This window comes from Ambystoma mexicanum, chromosome 1p (genome assembly GCF_040938575.1).
Source record: "Ambystoma mexicanum isolate Mex_15411 chromosome 1p, UKY_AmexF1_1, whole genome shotgun sequence".
NCBI classification, from domain to species: Eukaryota; Metazoa; Chordata; class Amphibia; order Caudata; family Ambystomatidae; genus Ambystoma; species Ambystoma mexicanum.
In genome coordinates, this window is record NC_090921.1 from 1,304,984,559 (window position 1) to 1,305,008,232 (window position 23,674).

The following is a 23,674-nucleotide window of genomic DNA, read 5'->3' on the forward strand; positions in this document are numbered from 1 at the left end:
CTCTCTTCTTCATACTCTTTATTTCCTGGGCCATGACATCCTCTGGCAGCCATAAGAGAAGCTTACATTTACAATGGCTCTCCCCTCCGTATCAGGTAATTTTCCCCACCAATAATATCGCCATATATGTGGTCGTCGGGAACGGCCATAGGCGATATTATTAATGGGGATAATTTTTGGGGTAAATGGGAGCGGGAGTTGCAGGGGTGTCCCCCTCCCCCTTTAAAATAATATGGGAGTTGCGGGGTGTCCCCCCGCAGGTTTAATGTATCGCCGCAAAAATATGGCACCATTCTTGTATGGCGATATTTTTGTGAGGATATTAACACATGGGACCCTGCAATTACGTAATACTTATAGTAGCTGTTCGTTTGATGTATTTACACCTTGTATTTCAAGGAAAGAACCTATTAAAAATTGGCAATACAAAAAGGGCTCTCCGTTTTGAAATCATTGCTGGCATACTTCTCCGCCAGGTCGCCCTGAAATACACGCGAAACAAACCTGTTCTGCTCCCCCTGGTGGCGTCTATGGGTAAAGGTAGGAAACAGTGCCAGCTAATTGTTTACGGGGCGCTTTGCCGCAGCGAGGGACCTTTGCATCTTTGTCCTTGGGGGCGGGGGGTGTATATAAGCAGGCGCAGAGGTAGCTAATACCTCACTGCCCCTGCCAAAGGTCTGTGCTGTCTGCCCTCCACACATACTCACAGCGTTGGCGACCTGGTGACCTGGTGCTCCTCCCTCCATTACTCCCCTTCCGCCTTCTCTAACCCAACAGCCCTCTCAGCCATGGCTACCAGGTGGGGTATTTGCTCCGCAGGGAAAATCAGTCACGACTTCATGGTCGCTCTGGAGACACTGCCACCTCAAGACCATCAGGTGGGTAAAGCAAGTGCGCATGCGTGCCAGGCTAAGTGTATTATCCACGTGAGCAAAGACTGGAGAATGTGCAGTGAGTGGTGGCCGGAGAGGAGCAGTTGGGGAACGGAAGATAACGTGGGTCCCTCCACCCAATGCTAGAGATATGTAAGTGGTGTCTTTGCACAGGAGGAGTTAGTCAGGGGTGGACTGGGTGACATCCACAGAGGCAGGGGTGGCTGCACTGGGAACCAAAACAGGCCCAGGAAATAATGAAGAGACCCTGGAAAATAATGTCCACAGCGGCTCCATATTACACATTTTCAGCAGAGGCGTAGCCAGGATTGTCTAACAATTGGGGCTTTAAGCTAATGCAGTTGGGCCCACCACAGTGACATTAACATCTGTAAATGCCCACCACTGCTGCTCAGTGGGCATGTACAGATTTTGGGTGGGCCTTGCCCGCTCAGGCCCTACCCTGTCTACGCCTCTGATTTTCAGCAAGCCCAACCCTTTTCGTATGAGAAAATGTGGACACAAAAGAGGCCCATGGTGCAGAGGCCTACCTGGACATCTGCAGCGTTCCCTATAGGGAGTCCACCGCTGCACAGAGGCATAGCTCTCAACCATTTGGGTCGCGAAGGCGGGTGAAAACACCCGATTTTAGTTTTGGTGGGTGAGACGCCCATTGAAATGAATGGGCGTGCTGGAGGCTTGGCGGGTGAGTCAGCTGTTTACAAGGCGGGTGACACCCGCCAAAAGCATGAGAGTTGAGAGCTATGACAGAGGTATCGAGGGTAAATGGTGTGTTGGCGCTCTTGGCACAGGAGGGAGAGTTAAGAGTGATACGGTGGATGTGTCTGAACAGAACGAGTTTTGTTATTTAGTTTTATATTTTTTTATTTTGTAGTTCCATTTCTGTTTTTTACTATGCAATACGCAGAAAACCAGCTTCGAGGTACCACACACTAGAATGAATGACCTTGTTGGGAGGTAATGGTAAAACACGTGGTATTTGCTAACCTTTGCTGTTTTTTTAATGTCCTCCCAGGTTTGTAGGGCAATATCTATGGGGATAATCCAATGTAATACAGCTGAAGTTTTTCCGAGTTCGATTTTCAAAATGAAAATTTGCCAATATTAACTCCTGCCCAGAGGTGGAGGTAAAGATTGTAAAATGGCCCCCAAGTGTTTTAAAGTTTTATTCCCCTGAACAAAAAGTACAAGCACTTCCCTTTAACAGGAAAAAACAATATTATTAATGTGATGCACCTTACTCATCTAATGCCTAGATGGGTCAGAATCTACTATTTTGTGCGTTAAGAAATGCACATTAGTGGCATGTACCACTTTTGTACATTATTTTTGTATTTAATTTTAATGTGCTTACTTCAAATTAGCTTTTCACATATAATAAACTATAATCAATTTCAGAATTTCGAATATATAGAAATCACTAAAATATATATACAAAAGTTAAAACTAACATTTCTATAAATGTTCAACATCCTCACTCACATTTCAGGATCCTAACAACAATTGTCCAAATCCGATAAAGAGCGATATGCTGCGACACTAAGCCTGATTTTAAACAATAGTGCCGGAACGCTTCGTGCTTAATCGTCTTATATTCTTGTACATAGAATTACACATATAGGTGCTACCCAATTGTAAACACTTGGTCATCGCATGTTTTGGAGATTCTGGCACACACATTCCCCAGTGGTAGCCCTACCCTGGGCCCTATCACGGTCAAAACCGGGAGTTCGTTGATACGTAGCCTTAAACTTTACCTTCTCACTTCTGAGTCTGGGAATTCCATTAAATAGCCTTGGGGGGGTTTTATATTTGTGGGACACCGACGACATTGCCTGGTGGAATTTGTATTTCTCTAGATGGGTCTAATTGAGGTTCCAATCCCACAACATATTTTTTTCCCTGAAGGTTTTATTCACTTTACAGTATTCCTTGCTGTCACCGGTATTATAGGACCATTGAATGAGCCCAAAGAGCCTTTTGATTAGAACCTTAAATTGACAGCCTTTACTCTAGGCTCCTTCTCGAAGTGCTCCACCAGGTGACCTAGGAGGGCACACTTAGGGAGATTAGTTGCTTTCAAATATAACCCCCCTCTCATCTCAGTGCAAGAGCTCCAAGCGAAATTAAACCCAGCTCTAACCTCAACAATTCCAATGGTACTGCCTGGGGGAAGTTGAGAATTCTCTTCCAGAATCTACCTGCTAGGACATTGAGCCAGTTTAAGTCTACCATGGTTAGTGCCCCCAGACCATAAAGAATGGAAGGGCCGAAGTTTTCCAAATACAACATCCTCAAACCATCCAGGCTGCAGACCGCCGTTTGTTTAGAAAAGTTGTACAATAGCCCCGTCAGTTCAGCTGTTTTCGACTTTTGGCTAAAATTAATTCAGAATACCTTGTGGTTTTCCCTTTTCCCATATCCAAATATGTATAGCTTTCTACATATTCGATGGTGCTCTGTCCCAACACTAAAGGGTGCGTTCTGACTGGTCTATTTGCAAATAATATGGCATTGTTTTTTCCAGGTTTACCTCCAGCTCATTTTCCCTCGCATGCATACCCAGTTCCCTAAAGAGCTCATCATGCCAGTTTAGTTATGGTTGAGAAGGACCACGTCATCGACGTACATCAAAGATGCAACGTGCATCCTCACAATTTTAGGGGGGCAATGTGAGGCGCTCTGCAGTCTTGCAGGCAGGCCGGCCATTTCTAGATTGAATAACAAGGGGGAAAGCAGGCAACCCTGCTTGACCCCCTTATTTATATCAATCCAGTCTCTGAAATGTTTGGCTCCGTCAAGCCTAATCTGCACCTTAGTGTCTGTATATAGTAGTATCAGAGTCTGCAAAAGGTAATGAGGGCACCCCAGCGCTTCTAGTTCGCTCCACAACCTTGAAGGCAGCCCGGAAGTCCACAAAAAGTAGTATATACACCTGGGCTACCTCAGACATTGGCTCTGCCTATCAGGAATCAACTAAGCGCTGTTTATGTGAGGTAGAGCAACCAGGTCTGAAGTTGGTCTGAAAGTTGTCTAGTAAGTGAGTTACCGCTACGCACTTCTGAAGGACAAAGGAAGAAAAAATCTTCCCCGACACGTCTAACATAGACAGCAATTGGTAATTCGAACGTAACGTATGTGGGCCCTTCTTAAATACTGGAATCAAGAATGCATGTCTCCAGGAATCTGGAATGATATGAGACAGACCTTGTTGAACAATATCTCAGGATATATGTTTAACACCATGCTAGCCAGCCCATTCAGGTCCGGTGCTTTAGAACATTTTAATTGTCTTATGCCTGCTAGAATACTATTGCTGTCCCAATCCAGATTCCATTCCATGTCGGATGTAACCCCTCCAAAAGTACACGCTTCAGATGCAAACATGTTTAAATGAATACATTCAGACCAACTCTCAGCACTGATGGGGTTAGTAACCAAAGAATCTTTCTGGCCCTTTGTATCTCTTAACGCCTACCACAGGATTCTAGCGGAGCGACACTTCAGAACCCTGAACATGCGCTGCCATTGCGCGTTCCGTAACAGAGCGGCTCCACCATTTCACCCAATTTCTGTATTTTCATTTTATATTGGAAATAGCTCTGGCCATCAAGTTCTTATTTAAAGGATTATGCAGGGGCCGTCTAATTTCGCTACGCCTCCAACATTTGCCATCCCTGATGTTTTTATCGAAGGTCTTACCCTTTGCATTAAGTTTGGAAGTAATGAAATGGCATGGAATTGAGCTGAAAATTTGCTGTCCGGCTTTTAATCCAGTTTTTGATTTCATTAATTGTTACGTTTCTCAATTCCGAAAGATATTTTAAGTGTGCCTTTGACCAAAAGAAGGAAAACATATTCAAGTTTACCTCAGACCAGGAGACGCGATTGCCTGCTTGATTTATATCTACACCTCCAATTTTAGGCACCCCCCTCACTTGTGGTTGGAAGGCCGAGATTGAGCGAGACCATAGCATGCTCACTCCATTCCATACCACCTACTTCCAAATTCCGGACTTCAACCAGCAGATTATCCAATACAAAAAATAATCTAAAGTGCTCCTAGATGTGCCGTTACTCCTGGTGTAGCCCTCCAGTATGTCCCTTGATGTTCGTCCATTCAACATATTGAGCACCCAATGTGTACAGGAATCCAACCAATATTGGCCCTGATTGTTGGACAGGTTTAAAAGCACATTTTACTGCTTTCAAGCACGTGCGGGCATACTGGTGCTCTACATTTATCCATACATCTAGCATTGATGTCTCCATCCAATAATATCATGTCTGTGTGGTCACCCTCATGCCAATTCAATTGCCAAACTAAACTTGGTTGTCGTCTCAATACGCCTAGCACAGAGGCTATTCTTCATACCAGTCAACAAGCCTCCATACAGTCTACCTAAAGCTCCTTTTTTGGCTAAAGTCTGAAACACACAATAGCCATCTACATTCAACTGCAAGTTCAGCCAGGTCTCCGTTCTTAAGTAACTCTCCAAAGGAGCCAGTCTTACTAGAAAAATGTGATGGTCTCCCGTGTTCCAGGAGGTTATCCTCAGGATTCAATCATTCAATTTAGGTCTGGCAGGTAAGAAGCTTAATAGCCATTCCCAGCCTTGTGTATTGTCATTTCCTTCTTAGGCGGGGACACAGTAGTGGGTCTTTTGATGGTATGAGTTTTTGAAGCTACCTCACATCGGGGGCAGTGGGCGGAAGGCTGTGTGCTATAGTTAATATTTAAATCAAAGCCCAATTTCTCGAGATTATTCGTATGGGAGGCGATAAGGGCCGCCGTTTAAGCCATGTGGCAATGTATATGACATACACTGCACTCACTGCCTTGTTCCAGGGGTTCCACAAATTCAGAATCTCCAGAAGTCAACACTCTTAACGGTGGTATTTGCTGAATGAGGTTAAGGAGATCTGAGTGGTTTATCCATTACAGCTTCTTATTTGATGAGTTCTGTGCGATTGTAAAACGCTTATCATCCAAATCTGCTACCTTCCTTGAGCCCATACACCAGTTTGAGAATAAGCCACTGACTTCTGTTTCCCTTTCTGGCCATTTGCCCAGGGGCAAACTTTCTATTGAGGTGTCTTATTTCTCCACCTCAATGAGTGTATGGTCTTCAGAAGCGATGTTGATTGGTTTCCCAGTTTCCTTGTCCTTGATCAGCCAGCTTTTTATAGTCCCCGTCGATTTCGTAGGGCGTTTTTCTTGTGAGAGGTTTCTCTTTGGGCCTCATTACACGGAAGGCGGTGAGCCATGGCGCTATTAGGGGCACCGCCTTGGCGGAAAGGGGATTTACCGCCCCATTCCAAGGTTGCAGGGGCGGTAAATCCCCCTTCCGCCATTGCCCTTCCCCATTCCCATTTCTGCCCCATAGGGCTCTATGGCAATGGGGAAGGCGCTAATTACGGCACCGCAATTTTGCGGTGCCGTAATTAGCTCCGAGGTCCCTTAGCGGGTTGGTTTTTAACGCCTGCAAAAAGCAGGCGTTAAAGCACCAACCCGCTAAGGGACCTCGTAGTAAGGCGGTAATGGTTAACGGTCACCGTTACCATTAACGGTGGCCGTTAACCATTACCGCCTTCCGTGTAATGAGGCCCTTTGACTCTTTTTCTTGGGGGCTTTGCACGGCTCAGAAATACCTGTAGAATTTAGCGGATCCAGCGGTGTCACTAGTTTTTGTGGTTTACCTTTTGCGTCGCATATCCTTTTTCACTTAGCCATCCTGCACTGCTTGCGGGTTTTATATAGTTCTGAAAAGATTTTTGAATCAGAATCGCCATTGCTCAGGATGGTAGCGCCCATGCCCTCATTATACATGTCCACCATTATAATGGTGGTTAAAATTATTTAAATAAAATACAAAGTGGTATTGCCGAAATACTGCTGGTGATGTTCAAGCAATACCATTACTAGTGCTAGTGGTAATCTCCTGCAGAATTACCAAAACTAAAAGTCCACCCAACTCATAATGATGCCTTCTAGTTATTTCCTTTAACCATTACATCATGAAGGGCAAAATCGTACGAATGTATATGTAAGCGTATGGGATTAAAGGGCAAGTTCATAAAATTGCTTCTAAAAGAAGCAACGGTGCAGGCTATACCTATTTTATACTAAACTGCATTAATATGATAAAATGTGAGTAAAACAAGATCACCTCTCTGATTGCTACACCCTGAGGATATATGAAACTTCTTAAAAATCCTTGGTAAGGCACTTGGTCGGGGATTGCCAATTCTACTGTGCATTAATCAGTAAGGAGCTACATTTATTAAAGTGTAATTTGACAGCAGGGAGCTGTTACATTTGCATTGCAACAGAAATGGCTCCCTGCCACGCAATTTTCGTTATTTGCACAGCGGATTGCAAAAGTGCCTTTGCACTCCGCAGTGCAAAGTCAGTAAATGCTGACTGGCATGCTTGCATGCCAGGCAGCATTTACTTTAAATTGTGAGTGCCGCTTGCCATGCTAGGCATGCAGCGCTCACAATTACTGCATGGCAAGCGGTGCTCACAATTACTATTAAACCCTCATTGACATAATTTCAATTGGGAACACGGTTTACCATACTGTTCACGCGGCCTTCCATGCAAGCATGGCAGGAAGTGTGTACAATAGATCCCTGCGGGTCACCAACATAAAGCAGGCAGACTCCATAGGCATTGCTAGCATTTTTGCGGCATGAAAATCAATGCCGGCGTACATGCTGGAGCATTTTATATGGCGGAGAGCAAGGAACGCAGCAGAAACGCAAATTGCATTCCGCCCCCCTTCTTCACCATGCAAATTATGGAAAATGAGACATGGCGTGAATGGAAGGCGTTAAAGTCTTACATGAGGTTTTTACGACATTACGGCTCTGATGAACATGATCCCTTAAGTGTCTTATTTTGATTATTTTGAAACGCCATGTTCTCAATAAATACAGACTATTTAAAATACACGTAACCCATTACATACTTTGATCTGTATGCCCAAGCTTAACAATATTAAAGTGCAAACGTTATGAAAGTGCTGCAAGCAGTATGAAAGTGGCTACCTGGAGGAAGTACAACTTACTAGCATAACCCCATCTAGTGACCCTCCCCCACATGACTGATGTCCGGATCCCACAGTTCATGAAAATATCAACTGCTTCCCTGGTTTGCATAGAGAGCACCTCCAATAGTTAATTATGTCAATGCTTCAACAAAGGGGGGGGGGCTTCTTTTGAGAATAGCAGAAGACTGGTTACCAGAAATGAGCAATAGAAATGCCTCAAACTACCATCAGACTTCCCTTACGTGGTGGTCATTTACAACCTGGATATTTCCAACTGACATCCCACTATAACTGCAAGCTCAACAAAATAATTCTGCCAATGTTTGGATACCTATACTATGTAATGTATACAAGTCTTGGGCACATCCTGCTTTTTTGCCAGTCATGTTGCACGCAACTCTGCGGGAAAAGAGGAGAGAAATGGGTTCTTAGTGGGTTCGATACAGAAGGGAGACCCAAGATAGAATAAATCATAATCCTGTGCGATCGGATTGGCTGCAGCTGATGGTAGGGGTTGTGTGTGATTGAGCTGAAGATGTGAGCTGTGGTATGCTCTGTCAATTCTATGATGCACATTATACCTGGGACTGAGAGCACTCCTGCTTTCCCTTCACCTACGGTGTTGTAGAACCTGCCCTACACAACGTCTCATAACTGCGTTGCTCATTTAACCATGAGCCTGACTGAGGTGAACTACCAGGGTAACAAAATTATATAAGAGCTTTGTTAGGGTTACCAATTTAAATAGTCAATAGTGGAAGACTATATATATGTAATTCTTCACAATTCTTCGGGTTGCTTTTTTGTGATGATGCTAGTCAGAACAGGGAAACCATGATTTGTTGCATGTAACTGAACATATGGTTCTTTAGTATCGTGCATGCAGTGGATGGGGTTTGCAGAATAACTAATAATCGAACCAACTCAGGAAGATGGCAAACGTTGCTGTTTTATGAAAATGTTTCTAAAACAGGGATGTTACAACGGACATCAATGGACGTTCGCTCAGTTCTCGACAAATTTCTCATAAAAACATCCTTATATGCAAGAAAACATCAGCAGTGTGTCACGCTCACCTGAAAACTCTGCAGGAGCGATGGATTCCTTCGACCTCTGCTCAGCTCTTCCCTTGCCCAAAATCCTACTTTTTCTCCCTCTCCTGGGGGTCTACCTGTAAGGTAAAGGACGGGTTAATGAATAGTGCCCAGACCCTAAGACCCTCCTTCCCGACTCCCTAATAGTTTAAGCACTGTGTATAGGGGGGCTCACCTCTTAGTTTGGAAAGGTGGGCTCTCCGTCCTGGCTCTGCAGGGGCGCGGGGCCGAATAGCTGCCGTGCTGTAGTGATGCTGTTCTCACTGCAAGTTGTGGTTATGCTGCTGGGAAGAAGGTGCCGCCTTTTCCTTAGTTGGAAGAGTTCTGGAGATCCAAAAATATGTCCCAGTGTCAGTTACTTCACTGGACCCTTAATGCTGTGGATCAGGTGAGTTCAATATGTCCAAGTGTCCTTGGTTGCCCAGTTACTTCACTGGGTGCTAGCTAGAGAAAGTGCGTGTTTGAGTTGCTTTTTCGGATTTTGCTCTCAGAATGTCTTTAAAGTCTAACCCGTCTTTCCCTTGTGTTTTCTCTTTGCAGGTTTGCCAAAAAATACCTCTTCGGAAGGGAATCCGACGAGCGGTGGTGACTAGAAGGTCCGTGGTTGGAAGATGAGGTTGCAGACATGATCGGAACCGCCGAGAAACGGGTGAGTTGAAATCTGACGTTTACTAATGCTTCTGTTGTTTTCTCTTTACAGATGCAGAGCTCGTAGTAGCGAGGATGGAACAGGAAGTCTCACGTTATTCTTTGGGCGTAGGGGGTTCCAATGGGTGACATGGATATCAACCCTGACCTTGCTCTCCATGCTCTTACCCACAATGCTCCTGATCGTTTTCTCTTCTGGTTATCATGAACTGGATATGAAAGCGACTGGATAGTGTCACCTAACCTAGTACCCATGACAGTCCTCCCCCTCAAGACTCCTCCCAAGGGTGTGCTTCCCGGACCAGGCTTAGTGGGATTGTTCCTATGGAACTTGAGTAATAACCGAGGGGCATGAATGTTCCCTCTTTGCTCCCATGACCTGTCTTGAGGAGCATATCCCTTCCAGTCCACCAAATAGCACAAGGTCTTTCTTACTATCTTAGAATCTAGTATTTGATTGACCTCATATTCCGGTTCCTCCCCTTTTATTACTATGGTGGTTGGGGGAACTAATGTTCTAGTCCCAGACTGCACAGGTTTCAACAAGGAAACATGAAACACGCGGTGTATGCACATTTGTGGAGGTAGAGTTAATCTCATGGCGACAGGAGTTATTACGCTTTCTATTGTGAACGGGCCTAAGAATTTGGGTTGAAATGTCCTGGCGCCCTTCAACGCTATTTACTTTGTTGCCAGCCATACTGAATCCCCGGCTTGGTAGTTAGGGGCCTCTTGTCGGTGGCGGTCAGCATACCTTTTCTGTGTAATCTTAGCTGCCTCAAGGTGTTCTATTGCGTCTTTGTTTGCCTGTGAAATTCTCTTGTGTAAAGTCTCGATGGCTGGCATTTCGATGGCTTTTGGTGGGTCGTATGCTGAAGTTCTAGGGTTGCGGCCATACAGAGTGTAAAACGGTATCATGCATGTGGAGGTGTTTATCAAATTATTGTATGTGTATTCGGCCATCCACAATATCTCTTCCCAGGAACGTTCTGTCTGGTGTAGTAGACAACAGAGGTACTATTCCAAAGTCTGGTTTGTATGCTCTGATTGGCCGTCTGTTTGTGGGTGATGACTGGTAGACAACCGGATTTCTATTCCGGCCAGAGAACAGCAATGCTTCCAGAATCGTGACACAAAATGGCTTCCTCTGTCGGAGATTAATATGGATGGAAACCCATGCAACTTCACAACGTTATGGAGAAATTCCCGAGCCAAGACCAGAGCTGATGGAATCCCCTTTAGGGCGATAAAGTGGGCCATCTTGGTGAACAAATCTACTACCACAAGGATGGTGTTAAATCCAGAACTGGGAGGCAAGTCCTTGATAAAGTCCATTGAGACTGTGTGCGAAGGTGTAGGTGGTAGAGCCAGTGGTTGCAGTAAACCAGCGGGTCTTCGTCTTGAGGCCTTGTTTTGGGTGCATGTTCCGCATGAGTTGACAAAGTCGTGGGTATCTTGTCGCCAATTTGGCCTCTAGTAGGATCTTTCAATTTTCTCAGCGGTCTTACCCACCCCAGGGTGACCTTCCATTGGTTAATCGTGGTAATTAACGAGTATTTCTTCCCGCAGGGTACGTGTTGGGAGGTATAGACGATCTCGATAGTATGGCAGACCATTCTTGATGGAAAAGTTGACCCCCTTTTTTTCCCATGTTTGTAAGTCCTTTATGGGCAGACTGTCTTTTACCTTCTGCTTGAATGTTTCCCATGAAGAATCATCTCCACACAGACCTAGGATCTTGTCCCCCGGGATGATGTCCACCAGATCAGGAGTTCTGTAAGCTTGTTCACCTTTGCCAATGCGCGATAAAGCGTCTGCCTTCCCGTTCTTTACTCCAGGTCGGTAGGTAATCACAAAATCATACTCTGATAGGAACAGAGCCCAACGAAGCTGTCTAGATGATTGTGCTTTAGCTGAACATAGGTACTGGAGATTCCGATGGTCAGTTATTATGGTAATGGTATGTTTGGTTCAGAGTAAATAATGCCTTCATTCCTTGACGGCCTCTTTTATCGCAAGCAGTTCTTTATCGGTAACCGCATAATTTAGTTCTGCTGGTGAGAATTTTTTTGATCAGAAAGCCACGGGCTGTAGCTGACCAGTGTCTGGGTTCCGTTGGGGCAAGACCGCTGCCATGGCTAAACTTGAAGCATCAGTCTCAACGATATAAGGGAGGTCTGGTTGTGGGTGTTGGAATACAGGGGCAGATGTGAATCTGCTCTTCAGAGCACAAAAGGCCTCCTCGGCTGCGGGGATCCATTCAAATTTCTGATGCTTGCATAAAGGGTGGTAATAGGATGCACCAAATGCGAAAAACCGGGTATAAAGCATCGGTAAAAGTTTGCAAAACCCAGGAAGCTCTGCACTCCCTTTAGAGAAGAAGGTGATGGTGAAGTGAGAATTGCCTCTACTTTCCTGTTGTCCATTCGGATTCCTTGTGGAGACAAGACGAATCCTAAAAACTCAACTTCGGTGACATGGAAGGAGCACTTTTCAAGTTTGGCATAGAGGTGGTTGTCGCGCAACTTGTGAAGAACTGCCCGTACATGAGATACATGCTCTTGTACAGTAGCCGAATAAATGAGGATGTCGTCTATGTACACTACGGCACATACATCTAACAGTTCTCGTAGGACATCATTCATGGAGTGTTGGAACGCCGCTGGCGCGTTGCATAACCTGAACGGCATTACCTGGTACTCGTAGAGGCCGTACCTGGTGAGGAACGCGGTCTTCCATTCATCACCCTCCTTAACACGCACCAGGTGATAGGCCCCTCGAAGATCCAATTTCGTGAACACCTGCGCTTGGCGCACTTGGTCGAGTAACATGGGTGTTAGAGGTAATGGGTACCGGTTTTTCACCGTGACCTGGTTTAACGCGCGATAATTGATGCACGTCCTTGGATCCCCCTCCTTCTTCGGGACGAAGAAGAGGGGAGACGCTGCGGAGGATTTGGAAGGGCGGATAAAACCATTCGCGAGGTATTGGTCCAAGTAAGCTTTTAGATGAGCGTTTTCCCATTCCGTCAGGACATATATGCGGCTACACGGAACCTTTGCCCCCGGTATCAGGTCTATCAGTCATAAGAACGGTGCAGGGGCAGAACATTGGCTTGTTCCTTGGCGAATACGTCTCGGAATTCCTGGTATTCAGGAGGTAATACTCCCAACATCCCCAACACTGAGAGTGTCTTCTGAGATGCTGTTATAGGTCGTTCCGGCGTCCAACCTGACTCGTAACAGTGTCTGCAGTCCCTGGGGAAGGTTAATGATCTACTACGCCAATCTATAAGTGGGTTATGTTTCTCGAGCCAAGTTATGCCAAGGATCATCTGGAATCAGATCAAATGAAATTTCTTCCTTATGCCCGTCTTGACAGAGCATTATGACCTTAGCGGTAAAACGGGTAACCGGTCCTGATAGTAGCTGAGTTCCGTCGATAGCGGTTACATTGTCTACGATTTCCTTTGAACAAATTGGTAAACCGATTCTGTCGGCCGTCTCTGAGTCCAAATAATTCCCAATGGCTCCACTATCCACAAAGGCTTGAAGTGCATGTAATCTGGAGGGTTGGCGCTGGTCCACTATGGTAACTGGGATGGTAAAATGAGAGGTCAAGGGACTCTTATTTGCGCTCGACAAACCGACCTCTAAATTTGCCGAGCGTTGGGAGTTTTCCGCCTCGTTTGTTTCCTTTACTCCATCCATGGCACCTACAGTCTTTCGGGACGGTTTAGCCGGGCAGTTACAAAGAAAATGGGCGGATTGACCACAGTACAAACATAATTGCTCTTGCTGCCTTCTATCACGTTCCGCCTTAGTAAGGGGACCTCAAACTCCCCCTAATTGCGTGGGTTCAGGACGTGTTTCCGTGGACTGGTGAACTGACGTCTCCTTGGGCCACATGTAGAATGTCCTGCACTCCGAGCGTGAGCGGGTGGCCCTCTGGGTTTGCAAACAGTGATCAAGTTGGAGTGCTAGGTCTATGTATTCGGCGCACCCACCGGGTGGGTTAACTACTTGTGCCAGGACATCTTTAAGCTCTCGCCTTAGACCTCGGTAAAAAAGAGTTGTTCGTTTTTCTTCGGGCCAGTTTGTTTCGGCTACCAGACGGTTAAAGGTTGTTACATAAGCCAAAAGATCCTGATTCCCTTGTCGCAGGGATAATAACTCCTCATCCAAGGCCTGTCCTTTTGTACTGCGGGCAAAAAGCTTTTCCAACTCACGTTGAAAGCCGGGAAAATTTCAAAGGAAAGGGTCGTCCCTGTTGACTAACGGTACGGACCAATCTGCAGCATGTCCCCCCCAAGTATGACAACACAAAGGCTACTTTAGACTGGTCTGAGGGAAACAACCCTGGTTTACACAGGAAATGTAGACGACACTGATTCATAAAAGTGCTGAATCTTTTGGGCTCTCCTGAGAATCTCTACGGGGGCGCCAGAGTTATGTTGCCAGGAAGGACTACCTGTACTGGAGCTGCTATGGGTTGGGATGGTGTAGTCAGTGGTGCCGTGGTTCCCCCTGGCAATGGGGCCATACCCGCTTGAGTCTGTAGCAATTGGCGAGTTATCTCATCTGTTTTGTCCCTGTTCACTGCCAATTCACGCCTTAAGGCGTTTGTCTCCGAACGAGCTGCGTGCACCTCAGCCCTTAGCTCCCCCAATAACTGTGACAGTTGATCTACCTCCAATGTCTCCATCGCTCAGGCGGAGGTGTTTTAAGGTAGGCTTCGTGTTCTGTCACGCTCACCTGAAAACTCTGCAGGAGCGATGGATTCCTTCGACCTCTGCTCAGCTCTTCCCTTGCCCGAAATCCTACTTTTTCTCCCTCTCCTGGGGTTCTACCTGTAAGGTAAGGGACGGGTTAATGAATAGTGCCCAGACCCTAAGACCCTCCTTCCCGACTTCCTAATGGTTTAAGCACTGTGTCTAGGGGGCTCACCTTTTAGTTTGGAAAGGTGGGCTCTCCGTCCTGGCTCTGCAGGGATGGAATGGTGCGGGCCGAATGGCTGCCGTGCTGTAGTGATGCTGTTCTCACTGCAAGTTCTGGTTATGCTGCTGGGAAGACGGCGCCACCGCTTCCTTAGTTGGAAGAGTTCTGGAGATCCCAAAATATGTCCCAGTGTCAGTTACTTCACTGGACCCTTAATGCTGTGGATCAGGTGAGTGCAATATGTCCAAGTGTCCTCGGTTGCCCAGTTACTTCACTGGACCCTTAATGCTGTGGATCAGGTGAGTTCAATATGTCCAAGTGTCCTTGGTTGCCCAGTTACTTCACTGGGTGCTAGCTAGAGAGAAAGTGTGGGTTTGAGTTGCCTTTTCAGATTTTGCTCTCAGAATGTCTTTAAAGTCTAACCCGTCTTTCCCTTGTGTTTTCTCTTTGCAGGTTTGCCAAAAAGTACCTCTTCGGAAGGGAATCCGACGAGCGGTGGTGACTAGAAGGTCCGTGGGTGGAAGATGAGGTTGTAGACACTATCGGAACCGCCGAGAAACAGGTGAGTTGAAATCTGACGTTTACTAATGCTTCTGTTGTTTTCTCTTTACAGATGCGGAGCTCATAGTAGCGAGGATGTTGGCCAGCCGGGCACCGGAACTGCAGAAAAGACGTAGGAGAAACTCCGGAGACTGGAACCAGGTAAGCACATGCTCAATGCTACAGAAAAAACACACGAAGCATTGCTTTTTCTTTGGGTGTGGCTTTTATAGAGGACCTCGCCCAAAGACTAGAGCATTGTATTAGTTCCGGATTGGCACAAAAGGAATCCATGTTAATGGCACAGGAAGTCTCACGTTATTCTAAGGGCGTAGGAGGTTCCAATGGGTGACATGGATATCAACCCTGACCTTGCTCTCCATGCTCTTACCCACAATGCTCCTGATCATTTTCTCTTCTGGTTATCATGAACTGGATATGAAAGCGACTGGATAGTGACACCTAACCTAGTACCCATGACACAGTGATGTCATACTACCTAGCAAATAAGAAAATCCTACGAGGGATTGTGATACGCTCAAGGGGAGCATCTAAGCATACTTTCTATAAGGGCTGGGGTTGTGATTGGCTGTCTACTGTCAGGTGGACAGCTTATACATACATCTAAAATATGTCATCTTCAACACTATTAAGTACACAGTATATCATTGGCTCTCAAACTATAAGGCCCTTTGTTATACAGCCTTCTACAATTGGTTGGCATGCTTGTGCCATGTCTGGAACATTTGGTTCACTTAGCAACACGTAAGCTCATTCCCAGGTTCCAGGAGGTGGACTTGACTTTACCTCCCCACCCAATTAGCCCAACATCTCTCATCACCCTTGCCTTCTGACATGCAGATTGTCTTTGAACTTGGCCTTGCAAAGTATTCTTGTCTGTGGGAATATATGGGACTACAGGCCTTCACTATCGTTGTTCTAGGACTCCAAGCTCAACTCTATTTCCACCCTCAGATTACGTGACAGGAGACCAGGATCCTGGTCCATTCTGCAGCATTTAAGTCTTAAATGAATAAAACTTGGCACTCTTGGTGTTCTTTCTTTGCCCATTGATAAGGAATGATTTATCCTTCCAACATTTATTGCTTTCAAGAGTAGATAACCTACCTTGGCTACTTCTGTTTTGATGACAGGCCAGACAGCCCTGCCAGGCTCTTCCACGATCTCAGCTTATTCATGCTGCAACAAAATTCTCTGCCTTTCCTTTACATGGGTTCGGGCTTACTAAAATGTATGGCACAGATTTCCAGCTTCTATACAATGGCAGCTTTGCCTGCAATCTATTCACTACATATAGCCAGCTTCTAGGATCACTTAGTCTATTTGCGTTTCAGCGTCTGTAAAATCATTGAATGGTTGCATTTCTATAGCACTTTGCATGCGTGCAATCTTCTTTTCTGCATATGAAAGTGTACTCGATTCTTAACTTCATCATCAGTTTCCGTAAGATCAATACATCTCTTCAGTCAATATTCTCAGTGCGTCACACTCGTCTCTTGTGACGTCACTAGCTTCTCTTTAACTCTTTTTCATATTCCTTCAGGGAGTTCCTCCCTCAGATTGACGTCGGGGATACATTCGAAAGGGTTTTCTCAAAGGATCAATTTTCTCAAACACTCGCTGTGAAATTGGCACAGCTGCTGGTGTCAAACATGGCGCAGTCTCCGACTTCCAACATATAGGAGGTAGGGTGCTGGGATTTTACTGCAGAGGCATGCAGCTGTGCCTCTACATTCCCCCACTGGTCGAGTGATCGACCACCTCTTCAATGGTCTCCACATCTTGATATTTTCTTTTGAAGAAGTGCTTCTTCGGAGTCCATATATGTGGTGCCTGGGTTGTTGGGTGCTTTCCTCTGGCCAGTCGGCTGCTTCATGCAGTAGGAGTTCAAAGGCCTTATCCCAGCCTGACTGGGCATTTGAATGGGTAGGTTTTGCCCCACTGCAGTCAGTGTGGGATGTGAAGGTCAAGGAGATGAGGTGGTGGGGTCTGCGTGGGAACATCTAACATTTTAAGGGTTGAGTGGTATGAGGCAGACAATGGGTGCTAGTGTAAAAGTATATAGATGTTTGTAGGTTACACGGTTGAGGTGAGCGGTACATTTTCAATCACATCATGAAGTCACAGGAATAACATGACCTTGCAGGCATTACATAATGTAGTAACCAGTGCATGTGTTTGTGAGCGTCTCCTTCCATAATACAGTATAGCATGCCATAACGAGGCAAGACATTGCATTTGGGTTGACGGATAGCGATGTGAAGTTCCATGTGCATATGTACATGCTTTGTTTGGCTGGGTCTTGTATTGGGTGGCGTCTGGCACTTGCATGGTCCCTTGACATATTAGATCCTATAAGACACATGGTTATTAATTTGGTTGAGTTGTTACTCTTGTTTGTTTGAGGGCATTTGGAAATATTCACGCAAATATCTGCATATTTGTGGTCCACATCTCGCTTCAGTAGGACTTGGCAAAGGGCCTGTCAGTCGACCTGGGTGAGTGACACTGAATACATTGTGTAGATCCTAATGCAAACGTCTGTTTAATCTTGGGCTTCCATGGCCATCTAGTGTAGGGTGACTGCCGGGCCCTTTAAAGGCCTATACAAGCAAGTTCTGTACCACACATCTGCACTCATATGCAGAATCTCCTATGAATAAAGTTAAATCCCAGAGTTGTGGAAGTTGTCATGGAATGTGAGGACAAGGATGCAGAATGGGGGAGACTCAACCAGCAGTGTTTTCAGGAAAGGTATTGGATGTTTGTGTGAATTTTTCTACAAATTAACATTATGAGAAGGGGCGCTTCCAGTAGTTTAGAGAAGTTCAGATCACAATGAGAGAATTTAAGAGTTAGTTGGTTTGGGAGGGAAGCGGATGTCATCTGTAATCTTGTCTTGAAATCATAATGCCACCCAAAAGGATTTGTTTTGCTCAATTCATAAAATATTGAGTTATGTAGCTGACAGCGTCTGAAACATTTCTGTTGCCCGTTGTGGTGTGCAGACTAGTGACTAGACAGACCCTTTTTGAAGGTCTGCAGTGTGTGTGTGCGTGTATGTATATATGAATACGGGAAGCTTTGTGGCCTATAAGAGAAAAAAAGGTTGACTACAGGTTTATCAACCAAACTATAGACCTTCAAAAAAGAGGTCTATAAAATCATGTAGAACTGCCCGTGGTTACAATGGTCTAGATATTTGTGGATCAGATGACACTTAAGCCAAAGGGACCTTCTACGTCTGGCATCCAACTACATAAGTATGTAGTGATTTTAAGTGAATGTCCACAGGCGATCATCTCAGTGGCACTGAGGGCCTCAGCCTTATAACACATTTACCTTGTGTCATTCTCAACAGAAAGGGTGACAGGCTAAAGAACTGCTTGTTCTCTATTTACTTGATAGCATGAGAATGACACACTACATTTGTATGGGACCTATACAAAAATGTTTAAAGGCGCCACAAGGCAAAAAAGAGGGGGCAGAAGAGAGAACAACAACAAAAAAACTATAAACGGTTCTACTAGGCCTTGTGGCATTTGTACCGTGCAAGTGAAGTGTGAAATAGGTGCAGGGAGAGGGGGAAGGTCAGGGCGGTTGGGCTGGGATTAGGGAAGGGGTGGAGGGGGGAGTGCAGGAGGTGAGGCCCAAGGGGCTGGGCAATTGCTGGGGTGGAGCCCTAGAGGACAAGTGCCGGGGGGGATACAGGGAGGAGGGTCAGCTAGTGCGAGGACAGGGTGGACCAGAATTCAGGCTAGTCTGGGAAGGTTGCTCAAGGGAAAGTGCTGGTTAGGGGTGCTGGTCCCTGTAAGAACTCATAAGGGGCCAGGCATCAGTCGCAGAGGCAGAGGGACCTTAGCACGGGAGGGGGAGAGCGAAGGAGGAGGAGAAAAGGAAAAAGTATTGAGAAGCATCTGGAACTTAACGAGATCCGGCTCAATTCTGAGAGGGGCAGGGAGGCCATTCCAGAAAGAGATCTACCCCCACTCTCTGCTTGGTAAAACATCTGATCCGCAGAGAGTTGGAGCTAGAGGACCGAAGGCCTCTAAAAGGGAGGTATTTGGGGAGAGAAAGCTGGATGTAGCAGGGTCCCAGGCCCCAGAAAGCCTTGTGGGTGATGCAGAGAGTCTTGAATTTCATCCTTGTTGCCACAGGAGCTAGTGGAGAGATTTAAGGGCTGGTTGAGAAAGGGGCTGTTGCAGTAGTCCAGTCTAGAGAGAACCAGAGCTCTGGAGACAATGAGCTTCGGGGGAAAGGTTAAGAAAGAGAGAATGCCCCTGAGGAGGTGGAACTGAAAGTTGGACTTCTTGGCAAGGTCCTTGATAGGAGGGAGAGGTGTCGAAGATTAACCCAAGATTTGTTTCCTCAAAAAAGGGCGAGGGGAGGGAACCCAAGGAGGGAAACAGGGAGCAGGCGTCCCAATGCGGAGGATCTCGGTCTTACTGGCATTAAGGCAGAGATCGTTAGCAGAGCACCATGCCTGAACAGAAGTCTGGCAGTCAGGTATGAGAGAGGAGGTGGAGGAGGGAAGCTTAAAGGAGAGCTCTGTGGCATCAGCATAACACTGGAAATGAGGAGGGAAGGTAGAGATCCGGTAAGCAAGAGGCACAAGGTTGAAATTGAAACGTCACAATGATAGGATAGAGCCGTGAGGTACGTCCCAGGTAGAGAGTGAGGTGGAGGAAATGAAAGGGCCAAGTCACACTTGGGAAGTTCAGTTAGAGAGGATGGAGGTTAGCCAGGCCAGTGTCCAGTCCGTGATGCCTATGGTATCACAGAGACGATTTATGAGGATTGCATGGTTGACCGTGTCGAAGGCAGAGGAAAGATCGAGAAGAATCAGAACAGAGGGAAGTTGGAATCCAGATTTGATAAAAGGTCTTCACAGGTATTCAGGAGTGCCCCTGGATGCTCTGAAACCAGACTGGTGGTCGTGGAGACAGCCAGGGGATTCGGTGTGGTGGGTGAGTTGGGGGATGATCAACTTCTCCAGAAGTTTGACCAGGAAAGGGGGGGCGAAGATAAGGTGATAATTAGCCGGGCAGGAAGGGTCTGTAGATGGCTAATTTAGGAGAGGGTGCACAAAGGAGTGCTTAAGGGGTTGTGGGAAAGAGCCACTGGCAAAGGAATGGTTGCAGAAGTCAGCCAAGGCAGGGGCGAGAGAGGAGATGTTGTCCTTGATAGTTCTGAAAGACCATGGGAGCACCTGTTTAGATGAGACTTTCATAGAGCGGACTATTTTAGAGACCTCATCCGGTGCAATGGGAGAGAAGGAGGATAGTATGGGGGAAATCGAGAGGGGGGCCAAGGGAGGCAAGAGAGGAGGGGTAGGAGTAGAGAAGAGTGAGAACAGGATGTTTTGAGTTTTGTTGGAGACGTGTGAGGCCAGTGCAGAGCGGATGGCCTGGGAGGGAAGAGGCGAAGAGGAGACTGCAGTACGATTGGCAAGTTCCTTGCAGATTTTGAAAAGTTCTGCTGAGTTATTGGTGGCCCCAGTGATGCAGGCTTGGACATGAGCCCTCTTCTTAGAGTAGATGGAGAGTCAGTATTGCCTTTGTAGTAGGTGGCAGGCCAGTTTGTCAGAGGATGTACTCGAGGCCTGCCACTTCCGCTCAGCCTCTCTGCACTTAGGTTTCAGAGCATGCCAGTTTGGAGTCATACCAAGAGTTGCACTTGGAGGCAGGCTTCATGCAGATCCTCATGAAAGGGGCAAGGATGTCCAGGGTGTTGGAAATGGAGAGATGGAGGTTAGCAAGTGCTGAGTCGGTGTGAGAGTCAATAGCAGAGGTACAAGGGGACATGAAAGTGGCGGCGAATGCAGCGATTGACATGCTTCATAGGTCGAATGATGAAGAAGGAGACTGACAGTGCGGACAGAGGCATCGCCTGGGGGCCTGAGAGCTCCAGGTGGGAGGTGAGGAGAGAGTGATCAGACCAGAAGAGAGGAGTAGTTAGAGGGTTGGAGAGGGGGAAGCTTGTGGAGATGAGCGCATCCAAGATGTGTCTGTCAGAATGGGTCAGACCAGAAGGAAGAATTGTGAGGGGAAGAAAGTCACAGAGGTCGCAGAAGAGTACAGGTGGATCCAGCGAGTCCAGGTGGATGTTAAAGCCCCCAAGGAAGAGAAGTTTGGGGGAGGAGGTCAGGAGAGAGGAGGAGAAGTCGGCCCATTCAGAGCAGAAAAGGGTGGTAGGTCCAAGGGCCCTATAGATAGTGGCGAGAGTGAGGGACAGGGTAGGAGCGACCCACAACCTACAGATGAGGCATTTGAAGGAAGAGTGGGGTTGAGTGGGAATGATGGTGGCAGGGACCCATTCAGGGAAAATCAGGGCCACTCCGCCCCCAGACCGGGTGGCCCTGGGATTGGAGAGGATCTTTTAGCCATCAGGGAGAAGTGTGTCAAAAGCAGTGACAGAGCCGGCCTTGAACAACGTCTCAGTGAGAGCCAGGACGCCAAGGTCAAGTTGTTCGAGGAGGTGACAGATGTCCGAGAAGTGTTTGACAGCAGAGCGTGAGTTGAGAGTAGCTAAGTAAAGCTGATTTTCCGCTTTGAAGGTCTTCCATGGAGGGATACAGGGGCAGGGTACAGCCCTCGGAGGGTGCACAGAGGCTCGATGGAAGGCAGAAGGAGGAGCGGCAGGAGAGGAGTGGAAGTTAATGAGAGACAGGAGACACCTATCAAGAAGGAGGAGATTGGCCTGAGAGCCCTGGGCCATGATAGTGCCATTATGATAGAAATTAATGATACACCTGGAGGATGTGAAGTGAGCCAAGAGCATTTCCCATCTGGTGCCACCATAAATGGGTGAAGAGAAGAAAGGAGAAAGGACAGAAACCGGGATTGGTCAATACAGGAAGAGTCTGAAAGAGGAGCAATGGAGGGGGGCCAACAAGGATCCGATGAAAAACAGCATAAGACCGGTAGCTGCGACTGTTTGTAGGGAGGAAAAGGATTCCGGTGCAGGTCGAGATTAGGAGGAAGATAGGCTGCAAGATACAGGGTGAAACGATGTGCAGCAAAGCCTGGGCTGCTGCTGCTGCTTTACCATCTCCTTGGGTACCTAGAGGAATTACGTTTCTTCGGGTCTCAACAAAAAGTGGTTAAATGCTGTGTGTGTGTGTGTGCGTGTGTGTGTGTCAACATCATGGCTTCTACACAGCTGCTCACTGTGCATGGTTCTGACACATGTCCTACATTTTTCCTCCTCCAGGCAGTGGCTGTGGCAGCAAGAGATCTCAGCCGTGCGCAGGAATTTGCCAAAAGCCACAACATCCCCAAAGCCTATGGCTCCTACGAAGAGTTGGCCAAGGACCCAAATATCGGTGAGCAGATTGTGGATCCTGGAGAGGAAGAATTTGCACCAGGGAGTAGTAAAGTGGTGCAATAAGAAGGAGTGCAATACCAAGACAGTGCAATAGAGGGGGGTGCATAGCAGGGCCTCCAGGTGTGCATAATTTCCATTCTGCCCCTTTCTCTCCCAAACCCATTTTCAGTATGGTTGGACTACTATCTCGGAAACAGATCAAACATAAGAGCAAGGTTGGCGCTAGTATTCAATGTCACCGTCAGGACACAGCCAGCATAAAGAAACAATATGTTAATTTTCTGTCCTCTTGTGGTTTGCAGAGAAAAAATGAGAACTCTTCCTTGATGGAGGCACTGGCGAGTAATCTGGGCAGAAATGCGTGTGACATTCCCAGTATTAAATCGAGCCTGTGTCCCCTGCCAGGCAATATTAATTTTAGTGTCTCTCATACTTCTGTGTTTGTATTCTTCATTTTTTTCAGACACATGTATTGTATCATTACTTTTGAGCAGACATGTAATGATTTCAATTTAGTTCTGACTACCCACTACAAGTTGCTGTTGAGCTACACAGTGGGGTTGTTAACTGCTCGTAGGAGAGGCAGGCTCATGACAAGAGTGGAAAACCTCAGATTTCCGCATGAAGAGACTAACTGGGAAGTTATTTGCATATAATGAAGTTACCATAGTGATATTTGGTTCCTTAGTTGCAAAATAGGCAACCGGGTCAGTTTTCTTCATGCTTCCCCACTGGGCAGACTTGGAATCTTTCCAACTCTGCAGCCCATCCTGTAAAGAGTGAGACTGTGAATAAATCTGATTTAATCTCTTATGTGCACATTCATGGATCATCCTGCAGCCTCCCTCTACCACAGGGTAAGTTTTGGAGTTTGGGAAGGAGTGGTATCTGCAGATAAGGGGTTGAGGAATCAACGGGAGAGAGGGGGGGAGTCGGTTTTCACATCATCGCTGGAGCCTCTATAGGAAATTGCCAGGGTGGAAGGACTGCCAAAATTACAGGTAGGAATCTAATAAACTGATGCTTCCCCTCACATGAGAATGTTCTTGAGGCCAGCTCCCTGTAGTGTGGAACTGGCAGTGTGTGTGCTTAGGGACCCATCACATGCCTTGTGGTGCACTAATCCTTGGTCGGTTTTCTGCAGTTGTTGGAATTTTGCC

At 46.6% G+C, this 23,674-nt stretch overlaps 1 protein-coding gene across 2 annotated transcripts in view; it reads left to right on the forward strand.

Annotated features, from left to right (window-relative positions):
* Window positions 1–620: 620 nt before the first annotated feature.
* The window catches only part of LOC138453359 (trans-1,2-dihydrobenzene-1,2-diol dehydrogenase-like), a 97,755-nt gene continuing 74,701 nt past the window's right edge, over window positions 621–23,674 (forward strand). Inside the window, exons 1-2 of one of the 2 annotated variants that reach the window (XM_069606131.1) lie at window positions 621–878; window positions 22,401–22,512. In XM_069606131.1, the coding sequence (XP_069462232.1) occupies window positions 789–878; window positions 22,401–22,512 (202 nt within the window). In that variant the 5' untranslated portion in view covers window positions 621–788. The remainder of the gene's footprint in view (window positions 879–22,400; window positions 22,513–23,674) is intronic. The other variant, XM_069606122.1, reaches the window with a different exon arrangement.